General features: G+C 43.9%; 1 protein-coding gene across 2 annotated transcripts; it reads right to left on the bottom strand.

The window, feature by feature from the left end:
- Nucleotides 1-774: 774 nt before the first annotated feature.
- Nucleotides 775-7,673, bottom strand: lsm8 (LSM8 homolog, U6 small nuclear RNA associated). 2 transcript variants are annotated; one of them, XM_041216464.1, is made up of 4 exons: nt 7,558-7,673; nt 4,153-4,193; nt 2,137-2,264; nt 775-1,092 (listed from the first exon to the last, which is right to left on the bottom strand). In XM_041216464.1, exons 1-4 carry the CDS (start codon nt 7,586-7,588, stop codon nt 1,002-1,004), a joined length of 291 nt encoding a protein of 96 aa, XP_041072398.1. In that variant the 5' UTR covers nt 7,589-7,673; the 3' UTR covers nt 775-1,001. The 2 variants fall into 2 exon arrangements, with proteins under 2 accessions (XP_041072398.1, XP_041072399.1); XM_041216465.1 differs by lacking the exon at nt 7,558-7,673 and adding an exon at nt 6,143-6,254.
- Nucleotides 7,674-11,943: the final 4,270 nt, after the last annotated feature.

Here is an 11,943-nt window from a genome sequence, read left to right as displayed (position 1 = left end):
AGATGTTTATCTGTGGTTCGAAGAAATATGGAGTTGAGGCACAGAGCAGTCACACAGTTCCCATCTTCATAGAATTACATAGGAAAAACACAAACAGGTCATGTGTGTGTATAATTACATAGATATTGCCACTGTAAAATGAGTTCCTATACCACCTGACTTGTGTTTTCTGGTACTAACTTGGCATGATTTAGCACTGATTATATTCAAAATATTTTACAGAAATTTTAAGAAATCATGCAAAAAAATACCAAATCACAGCTTTTCAAAAAAAAGAGCACAGGTCACATTGATGTAGACTGGTGGTGCTGGTATCAAAATTGAGCTCTTTTGGAAACAATGCATTGACATTGGCCAGGGACATTGAGACCAAAAATAGGAACACAGGCCAGGAACCTGAAAATGCATAGAATTTTTCTGAAGATCTAGGCATTTAATTTCTGATTTTTTGGGGAGGTATTAAAGCAGCAACAAATGAACATTTTGGAGTAGGATTATTTTATAAGATGGGCATTAAAGAAAGTAAAGGATATGGAAGTATAATAAATGAAATATTATGTCTCTATTTGTTACAGAAACATACAAGGCATTAAACTGCCAGCCAATACAAGCAATTAAATTTTACTGACCAGTTTGTAATTACGGAAATTGGACTCTGGTTGTAAGAATTTATTACTTCACAGAGAATATTTAACTAAAATTGCTCAATTAAATGATTGGGGCTGAGCAAAAGGAAAAACTTGTTAACATACAATTAATCAATACTGCATTTAGTTTAAAATTGTATTTTACGTTTATTTTTTTATCAGTAAGAACTCGATACAATCAAGTTTTAAGAAATATTTATGTACATATTCAAAACTACAAAGACATAAAAATATTCAAATAGGAAATATTCTTTCATTCTTCAAACATCAAATTGCCTACATGCACTATTGTGAAAGCATCAGTTTTCCACTCTCCTCAATGCCAGCCATGCATTCACAAAGTTCTTACGTCTTTCAGTGTACCACAGAATTTAAAGGTTCAGCTCTGATGTTTCCTAAATCCAATGCAGAATCTGTTTCTTCATCTATTTCACCAATGACTGCCCTGTAACACAAGAGGTCAATAGTGATTATGCATTCAGTCTTAGCAGCATTAGTTAGAACATTCCACTTCAGCTCATCCAGCAAAACGACTGTACAAGTATTAGACAAGTGACTTTCCAGTGTATTGTAGAGAAAATTCTCACATTTACTAGAAGCAGAGAAAAACTCCAAAGTTAAAGTCGTTTTGCCCCATAATTATGGTCAACGCATTTTAATTGTTTATTTTATGCTTAGAAAACCCATGATAACAAATGCTCAAAGAAGTTTCTCTTTTGTTCCCCGAGGTTGTTATGCTTCAATTACTGATCAGCATCAGTTCAGAAGCTGGAAAATACTGAAGTTTCAGTAGTTTTGTTATTTATACTTAATTAACACATTTTTCCCACCATGCCAAATTAAATTTCTGTTTTCTAACTTGTTAAAATTGTAGAAAACATAAAGGCCAATACAACAAACATTTTTCTTATTCTTCCAAGGAAGGTGGGCATCGCTGGCTAGGCCAGTGTTTTCATTGCCCATTCCTAATTGTCCTTGAAAAGGTAGTGATGAGTTGCCGCCTTGAACTGCTGCAGTCCATGTGGTGTAGAGACACCCACAGTGCTGTGAGGGAGGGAGTTCCAGGATTTTGACCCAGGGACAGTGAAGGGACAGCAATATAATTCCAAGTCAGGATGGTGTGTGGCTTGAAGGGGAACTTCCAGGTGTTGGTGTTCTCATGCTTCTCCTGCCCTTGTCCTTCTAGGTGATAGGGGTTGCGGGTTTGGAAGGTGTTGTCAAATGAGCCTTGGTGAGTCGCTGCAGTGCATCTTGTAAGTTGTACAGACTGCTGCCATTGTGCATCGGTGGAGGAGGGAGGGGATGTTGAAGGTGGTGGACAGGGTGCCAATCAAGAGGGCTGGTTTTGATTAGTATATAAAGCTTGATTAGTTTAAAATGTTACGAATAATTCAAAGACAGCAGTTGGTACATCAAGACTTTTATAGTGGTATGATTATAATACAGGACATCATTGGTAAAAGAATCAATGTAATCCCCAAACACTTACACATTGTCTCCTCTCACTATGTACAAGCCAAGTACTACTTGTTCCACTCCTTGTTGTGAACTAAATACTCGCTCATGACTCTCATCCAGGATTAGGTTGATTGTCTGGTCAAATCCCTTTAAGGTTCCCTGTGATAAGAAGCAACTGAAATTTGTTCATAATTCCACACATTTATGTGTAAAGTCTAAGCTCCCGTTATTTTAAATAACAGTAACCTGTTATTTTACCAAAATCTCATAAGATTTCACAAAATTAACCATTTATGACAGCAATAAAACTGAGTCCACAACCCAAATTAAATAGATCTTTGCTGGTGCCTGCATGATAAGTGAAAAATAGCTATGGAGGAGAAAAAAAATCCTGGCATAATCAAGGTTTTCTGAGGCATAGGCTTGAAAATCAAGTATGCCCATTTTTGAGCTTATAGGAGCAGGCATTGATCCTGAACAAATTGACCTGAAGCCTCTGGCCTCACTATCATTGAGCAAATGAGCAGCAGACACCTAATAGCTGTTTATAAGTGACATTTGGGTTGGGGGTAGCAATTGGAGTGAGTGGGGAGGGGGTATGGGAGGAGGGCACTGAAGAATCAGATGCCAAGACAGGGAGGCAGAAGTTGGTTTCAAAGGTTGTCAACCATGCAAGTGGTATCAGCAGCCACAAACATTTTCACCAGGCTATGGGTTAATATAGATTACTGAATTGAATTTCAACAAAACTAACTACCCAATATAAAAACAACTTTAATTCAATGCCATAATTTCCAAATACTCTGGAGCCATGCTACTAAAGGGGTCCATGATGAATTAAAGTAAGCAAGATCTCATTTTTTAAACCAGTAAGCAGCATAGGCAACAAATTAAGGCAATGGGCTTTTTTTTTAAATGCCCAGGAATATATTAAGCTGGGAAAAATAAAATAACTTCACCTAAGAAGAAGAATGTCGCTCTCATTAATACTTAGTTATCTGATGTTATTCCATAGCTTCTTCCTTCTCCTTAATTCATAAATTACACGACAGGAGGCTATTTAGCCCAACATACCTCTATCAGCTGAAATAGTTATTTGCTTATTCCCATTCAGGGTGGAACAGTGTGTGGGTGAAAGTGATAAAGAGGAGATCAGATATGGCCTTATCTATGACTGATATGATGGGGGTAGCAAGGCCCCACAAGATGGAAAGGTCAAGGGGGCAGCTGTGAATATCTATTCCAAGTGCTTTCTTCCACTTAACCCCATGCCCCCTCCCTATATGCACACAAGAAACAATGAACTGCCCATCCAAACTAAAAATGCTCAGTAGCAAGTATAAATTAAAATGTGGTCATTTTTTCCAATTAATAATTACTATATACAAGAGAGGGAACAGTCTCCCATGTTTTTGTTACTACTGCACAGACTGTACTTCCTCACCTCGTCCTCCAGGAGGATACAACCCAGAGGACCATTTGCCAATCACCATAGGTGAATACCACCAGTGGATGGCTGTGTATTCAGCAATCCTTCCCAGCATCAGCACAGAGCTGAGGAATGCTGTACAGTGTGGTAGCTTCAAACAAATTCAAAAACCAGTTTTTATAAATGCCCTGACTGTCTACACTGTAACAAGGATGAAAGTGTTCCAGATTTATATTTAGCACCAGTGGTTGTAACCTTATTCACTATTTGAGCAGGCTGCTCCTCAATTTTTTTTGCCCTACATGTGCACGGGAAGCAAATTGTAAAACTTGCGGCTCTGCATACTCCCGAGCCTGGTGAAACCTGTCCTGCACAGGTCCAGTATGTAAAACATCATCAGAGAATTTCTCCAACTGGTTGACCAGATCCCAATCTCAAGTATAAAGCTGGATGGCCATAGTCCACCGGTTCATTTGAAGTCTTCCTTACAAACTGTGGTTATGTGAACCTTGAACAACTTGATTATTTTTATTTTTCCATTGGAATTCCACAGCCGAGATATCAATAACCAAGTTTTATACTTCATTAGTAAGATCTCCAAAATGAAGGTTAACTCACCACAATCATTCTTCCATCTGCTGTAACGACTGCAACAGTACCTGAAGACTCAAGTTAAGGAATAGATAAATTTCCATATTTTTGCTAACATCCAGCATGACCTCCACCCTCAACTCCACAGCTACCTCCAATTTTCTCGTGTTGCCTGACAATTAGTGGATACGCCAGAACTTTACATTTAGAAGATTCAACCAAAAATTCCACATTTTACCACCACCCTCCTAACCACAACCCCATCCCTCAGCCTTCTGGTGAACCAAATACCGCATAACCTCAGTGTTGGATTCAACCCATATCCAATCTGTTGCCAAGGTAACATAATGCCATATCCATGATATCATTCATCTCCCCTCTTATTTCACTCCTACTGCAGCTGAAATCCCCATTCAAGCTTTGATTACCTCTGGAATCAATTGCTCCAATGGTCCTTCACTGGCCTCTACCCTTCTCAACATCAACTCATTCAAACTTCCACCACCTAGATCCCAGTTTTCTACCACTCTCATGTCAGTCAGCATTCAATGGCGTTTTTTCCAAAACATCAAGAGGCAAAATCCATATCCTCAGTCACAAATACACATATGGCCTCCCCCACTCTATGCATCCTACAGCCCTCCTACTTTGACCTCTTGTGCACGCACCCCTCCCCCAGTTCCACCCTCAGTGATCTCTTTGCTACTCTTGAACACTACCATCTCCCTTACTCCCTGTCTTTAAAATCCTCAAACCTATCTTTTTAAGTACACTTTTCATCCTCTCTAATTCTTCCACCATTGTTTTAGGTTCTCTGACAGATGCGCTGGGCCATTTTCTACATTAACGATGTCATAGAGCTGCAAATTGTTATTGAGTGACTGTACCTTTTCAGCACAAAGTGGAAATCAAAACAAAATTTTGAATTTTAGTCTAAAAATCAGAAAACAATCAATAAACTTTATTGAGGCTGCCCTAGGTAGGCATTTTTGATCATTCACCTCCACCAACTCACCATATCCCTCAATTATTCCAACACCTGTCACCACAAAAAAGAGTAAACTAGATAAATATTGAACTGAAAACATTTAAACAGAAAATGCAAAAGACAACACTGGATCTTCATATGAAAGTTACTGGACACATACAAAAAGGTTTGAGCCTATTTCTAACCGATGCACAGATATAAAGATAAATATCAGCCAACTTTCTGAATTGTATATAAGGAACATAGCAACAGGAGTAGGCCAGAGTCTTGAGCATGTTCTACCATTCTACATCTGATCTGTAACAACAATGTGAGCAGCAGCTTTGAATAAAAAGTTAGTTATTCAATGTACAAGACCAGGCCAACCGAAATACTCTCAATCTACTGACTGACAGAAAAATTCTGTTACCATGCTGCAGTGTCATTTTTACTGCTAATGTTTCAGCGTACAAGGAAAACAGAACAATAACATTGCAAATATGACCACTATATAATGGCAAAGCATGACAGTCATTTGGAAACACCACCATGATACAGAATCATTATAATATTCAATAGGCCATTACTATAGAGCAGAAATATCACTACTACAATACCAGAATCTTCCACCACACCAAACAAAACTATATGTTTTGTCTCAGTAACTTAAAATTATTATACCATCCAACTCCTGTGTCAATTTACATGGAAAATAATATTCAACTCTTCTAGATTTCCAAGGGCAATCTTGCATTTAAATTTCACTAAAACTGTTAAAATAAATTTGAAGACTTCAATCCCCATTTACACCCACATGTTTAAGCTACAGGGAGGGGCATGTCTTAAGTGAGATGATAAGAAATAACAGGAGTAGGCCATTTGGCTCCTCAAGTTGGTTCCACCATTCAATATGATCACAGTCAATCTTCAACTTCAGCTCTACTTTCCTGCCATATCTCCAAATCCCTTGATTATCTTAATATCTAAAAATCTATTGTTATTAGTCTTGATATAATGACCGAGCATCCATTGCTCTCTGCAAGAGGATTCCAAATGTTGACAACATGAAGAAATCTGTCATCTTAGTCCTAAATAGTTAAACACTTTATTCTGAGGCTATGCCCCCAGTCAGGGGAAAACAACTTGTTAAACCCCTTTAAATCTTATGTTTCAATGAGATTATGTCTCATTCTTTTAAATTCTAGGAAATAAAATGCCTAGTGTAATCTCTCCACATAAAACAATCTCATCCCAACACCGCACTCCTCCACCCACCCCGGGCCATCTCCTCCCCACCCCCGACCCCCGGGCTATCTCCACCCCACCCCCCCACCCCCGACCCCCGGGCCATCTCCTCTCCCCCCCCCAATCCCTGGGCCATCTACTCCCCCCAAGCCCCGGGCCATCTCCTCCCCCCAAGCCCCGGGCCATCTCCTCCCCCCAAGCCCCGGGCCATCTCCTCACCACCCCCCCCCCCCAACCCCAAATCCCCGGGCCATCTCCTCCCCCCTCCCACCCCAAATCCCCGGGCCATCTCCTCCCCCCTCCCACCCCAAATCCCCGGGCCATCTCCTCCCCCCCCCCCCCCCCCCCCCGCCAATCCCCGGGCCATCTCCTCCCCCCTCCCACCCCAAATCCCCGGGCCATCTCCTCCCCCCTCCCACCCCAAATCCCCGGGACATCTCCTCCCCACCCCCAACCCCACCAATCCCCGGGCCATCTCCTCCCCCCCCCCCCCCCCCCCCCACCAATCCCCGGGCCATCTCCTCCCCCCCCCCCCCCCCCCCATCCCCGGGCCATCTCCCCCCCCCCCCCCCCCACCAATCCCCGGGCCATCTCCTCTCCCCCCCAACCAATCCCCGGGCCATCTCCTCCCCCCCCCCCACCAATCCCCGGGCCATCTCCTCCCCCCCCCACCAATCCCCGGGCCATCTCCTCCCCCCCCCCCCCCCCCCCACCAATCCCCGGGCCATCTCCTCCCCCCCCCCCCCCCCCCCCACCAATCCCCGGGCCATCTCCTCCCCCCCCACCCCACCAATCCCCGGGCCATCTCCTCCCCCCCCCCACCCCACCAATCCCCGGGCCATCTCCTCCCCCCCCCACCAATCCCCGGGACATCTCCTCCCCCCCCCCCCCCGCCAATCCCCGGGCCATCTCCTCCTCCCCCCCCCGCCAATCCCCGGGCCATCTCCTCCCCCGCCCCCCCCCCCCCACCAATCCCCGGGCCATCTCCTCCCCCCCCCCACCCCACCAATCCCCGGGACATCTCCTCCCCCCAATCCCCGGGACATCTCCTCCCCACTACCCACCCCCGACCCCCGGGCCATCTCCTCTTCCCCCCCCCCCCCCACCAATCCCTGGGCCATCTCCTCCCCCCAACCCCCAAATCCCCGGGCCATCTCGACACCCTCCCCCGCCCCCGCCCACCACCCGGAGATCCCAGGCCCTCTCCTCCTGCAGGATACGGTTGATGTAAGTCTCCAGGGCCGACGTCATGTTGTCGCTGAGCGGCGGCTCCGGCCGGAAATTCCCGCTCGCACCGCCAGGGCTGCTGGGTAATCAGAGCCGAGCAGCCGAAAACCGAGAAACGAGCAGCCAGACACGATCAATGGAAGATCGACATTAACAGCAGTGTCTCTTCGCCCACTCCCCCTCTCCCACTCCCCTCCCCCTTTCCCCCTCCCCTCCCCCTTTCCCCCTCCCCTACAGCTACCCCCTACCCCTTTCCCCCTTCTCCTTTCCTCCTCCCCCTTCCACCCTCCCTCCTACCCTCTCCCCCTCACTCCACCCCTCCACCTCCTCTTCCTTTCCTCACTCCCTCCTTCTCTCCCCTCTCTGTAAGCGAGACCTCAAGTTGATTGGGATCAGAGTCGATGCATGGGAAGTCCTCGCTGCTGACCAGAGTGCCTGGAGGCAAGCAGTCATGAAGGGCGTGGTAAAAGTAGTGGACAAAAAAATGACCAGATGGTGGAAAAGAGGAAAAAACATCAATCGACCTTAAGCAAATGGTATATCCCTCTGTGCCAGCTGTATAAGGGACTGCCACTCATGAATTGGCCTCAACAGCCATAACAGGCATGTTCAATACAGAAGTAACATACCCGGGTGCAGTCAATCATCTCCTGAGACAGATGGATGCCATCACCATCACCATTGGCAGCTATGCCTTCAGTTGTCTAGACCCCAAACTCTAAAATTCCTCCTAAATCTCTCAGCCTCTTCAAAGGACAGCATGCCAATGTGAAATAAGAGGAGGCAAGAATAGATCCTCAGAGGTGTCCAGAGGTAACAGTGTAGGGCAGAATCCAAAGTATGACGGGAACTAGTAGAAACAGATCAGAAGTAGCTATTGTAGAGTGAAAATATTTCCAACAGCGAGCAGAAAATTGAGGACATACCAACAGGCCAGATCCTAGAATTGAAATGACCCAGCAAAACATATACTCCATAGAAAATGGCAGCAATATTGAAGGTCACAATAAGGTGCTGAGCTGTGGAAAAATGAACTTAAGCCCAGTCAAGGCCAGGACCTCGAGGCAGCAAAGTAAAGCTGAAAAAACTGTAGTGAAGTACAGTCAGAAGTTCAGCACCAAACAGCAGCAGATGGGAGATGGGCTGAAGACTGGAGAAGTTACTTCAAAACTTGAGGTGACTATATAACAAGTGGAGTTAAAGCAGTCGAGTCATACACTATAGTAGAACAGCATAGTCCTGGACTGGGAAATTAAATTTGAGCAGAGCTCCAGCATTGAAAGGAGCACAGTGAAATCAATGAACAAGCAAGATTGGGAGATGGGCAATGAGCTGTACACAAGTAATTTTAAACTCTTAGTCTGGAATAAAATGCTCTCACCTTTACAACCTGTGGAACATAAATTGTGGAAGAAAGGAGACTGGGAGAGTAGAGCAAGATATGCCAATGGCTGACAAAGGACGTTATTGCAGAGCAAAGAAGCTGAGTCAGGGAGATGCCAGGAAAGGAGCAATCCTGTCAACGTTACAATCTTTTGCCACCTCCTTTCATGCAGCTTAATCTGCCACTTTTACAGGAGTGTTGTTTTCTCCCCGATCTGCAAAAATAGGGTCATCCCTCTAACCTATAGTGGCAGCCAGACATTTTGCTGCTTTACTTCCCTCCTCATGTTTTACATGCATGGGTGGCACAGGAAAATGAAGTGGGGTACTGTACATCACAAAATACAGTGCGGCCCTAACACTAGCCCGCAACATTCCCAGTGCAAACACACCTGTACAGATTTGCCCGCTATTTGTAAATGTTACTACATTTATGTTATATGAGTTGGTTTCCATGTAAAGTGTCTGCTTGTGGTTTTTTCTTAAGCATGTACTTTAGTTGATCATTTGCAACGTTTAGGGACTCTGGAGACTTTTTCACATCTTTATAAAAGCTATGAAAGGGAAATCAGTTGGCACCCATGCAAGGGTCGAACACAGGCAGCAGGATGGACCTTTTTGTTGGGACATACAGAATAAAGGGTTAATACCAGAAGCATTAATGATGCTGATGTGATAATTGTTATATGATGTTGTAGTTCGCTAAGATGTTCAGAGGCATAGAGTCTGAACAGTAACTATTTATTGTAGAGCATAACTATGTACAGATCTACAAGACAGTAGGCTTCTTCAGTCCAAGCCATGAGCTACTCCATTCAGACTACAACCACATTATTGCTAGTCATGTGACTTCTTTTACATCATCATGTAGGCAGTGCTGTTTCCCCAGCCCCAAATTAACCATTTCAGTCCTGAATCCTAACACTACATCTCCCCCCAAGTCTTTATCCAAATTTATTTACATTTATATTTATATGCTACCCCTTCTCCCCCAAGTCTCTGACTTCACAAGTTTAAATAGTCTGGAGGTTTTACAACTTTCTTTGATTGTGTTCTTTTGAAGCTTGGAGGATGGTAGTCTCAACTTGAATCTCTTTGTTCTGACTTGGCTGTTCTTCAGTAGAAGCTGCAGTATTAGGTATTCTGTTTATTTGAGGTTGAACACTTGATCTTTTCTTCCTCTCCTTGCTATTGTACTTTCCCCTGTCTATAGTTTCCCTTTCATGGTCAGATGTCATGGGTTTATCCCTGTCTTTACATTTACTATGTTCCCTATCTTTGTTCATTGAATTGACGCTGGCTTTTTTTAACAATTTCATCCACCGTGCTTTGTAATGACTGCATGTAGCCCCTGGTTCCTGAAGTTTTGGACAATCCTGGATTGTGGTCTCCTGAGGTGAGGAAAGTGTTTGATTATTTTTCTGCTGTCTCTCCAATTGCAATAACCCTGATGTGATAGGAAGGTCAGTATCCTCTAATGTAGGAGAGGTAGATCTCATCTGATTCAGTCCCGTTCACGTTCTGAAATCATTTGGTTATTTGCACCTAGGCCACCAGTTCTGGTGGATGGATTGTTGTGAATGCACTTACTAAGGGGTCAATATTGACAGATGAATACGGGATTGTACCAGCAACTCCTATCACCTTGGTTTTGACTTTGTTCCTCTCTAATGATTCATTGAGTGATGAAGGGTCATGGTCACACTCAGGTACTTGTTGATCCAGCTGGTCTGTTTGGGTTACCTTCATCCGTTTGGAAAGGAACTGGATTATCTGCGTCAGAAAAGAGTGTCGAAAATTCCACACTGACGTCCCAGTCGAGGTCATCAGCACTATTGGACGGTTTGAGGGTCTCCAACTTGGTATACTCGATGACTGTCTGTTCCTTGACATCTTCCGCTGTTTTGATGAGGTTGAGGGCAACACAGGCATCTCAGCTCAGGAGAGAAAATTCATGATTGCGAATCACATATAGCATCTCCAGTATCTGCTTGTTCCTTTATTAGAGCAGTCTAGAAGCGTGCCTACAACTGGTCGTCTGATTCCTCCCGGGCCATATAATGGGGTGTCTGTTGTCCGCAGCCAGAGGTTAGCTAGCCACTGTTCTCTATTGGACAGGACTGTTAAACTTGCCTCTGTGTCTAATTTAAAATTTGTGATGTGTCCATTGACGCATATCTCAGCATTGAGAAGGTATATCTGGGAATTTTAATCTAGCCTAGGAAGCATTGTTGTTCTTCATCTTATAACACTTCTATTTTGTTGATGGCTTTTTGTGCAAGGATTCCCTGCTGATCCTCTGCATGTTTAGAGGTTTTTGATCTGCACATTTTCTCAAAGTGTCCTAGCCTTTTATAGTGGAAGCATTCTGCAGTGCTTGCAGGACACTTGACGCATCTGAGGCATTTTGGCACCATGGCGCTGGCATGGTTTACCACCATCTTGAGTTTTAATTGTATACAATCTTCTTTGCCCTGGAGTATATTTTGCATTTCATTGTTCAATGAGCTCTACCATCATTGGGGGTTTTCTGTACCATGGTTTATGTTCCTCTCTCAATATGGATCTACTTTGCTGATGGACCTCAGATTGTCTGACGATCTGTATCACCTTCTCCAAAGTTAGATCTTATTTGGATTGAAGCAGGTCAGAAAGAACATTATCAGTTACCCCTACTTCTATACAGTCTTGTATCAGCTCAGACTTAAGATCACCCTATTCATAGCCTTCAGCCAACCGATACAAATCGTTGGTGAAGGTGTCCACAGCGTCTCCAGGCTTTTGGACTCTTCTATTAAACTTTACTCTTTCCAAAATTTTAATACTCTGTTGGTTAAAGGATTTTATGACCTCTTCAAATTTGAGAGATGATTCATTAATGCCTTGTCTGACTATCAGATCATCAGCAATTGCACCAGTTGAATATAATAATGTCTTGACTTGCTCAGCCTTTGATTTATTGTTTAATCCTGATGCATTTTGTATCTTAAAGATCT

Source organism: Carcharodon carcharias, chromosome 21 (genome assembly GCF_017639515.1).
Source record: "Carcharodon carcharias isolate sCarCar2 chromosome 21, sCarCar2.pri, whole genome shotgun sequence".
Lineage (NCBI taxonomy): Eukaryota > Metazoa > Chordata > Chondrichthyes > Lamniformes > Lamnidae > Carcharodon > Carcharodon carcharias.
The sequence above is the reverse complement of the archived record's forward strand: the minus strand, read 5'-3'. Positions and strand labels throughout refer to the sequence as shown.

Excerpts from the sequence above, each read along its gene's own strand:
- lsm8 (XM_041216464.1), bottom strand. The coding sequence starts at position 7,588 with ATGACGTCGGCCCTGGAGACTTACATCAACC. Across the intron at positions 4,194-7,557 it reads CCTGGAGACTTACATCAACC|GTACTGTTGCAGTCGTTACA; the intron begins GTATCCTGCAGG and ends TTGAGTCTTCAG. Across the intron at positions 2,265-4,152 it reads CAGATGGAAGAATGATTGTG|GGAACCTTAAAGGGATTTGA; the intron begins GTGAGTTAACCT and ends TTCTTATCACAG.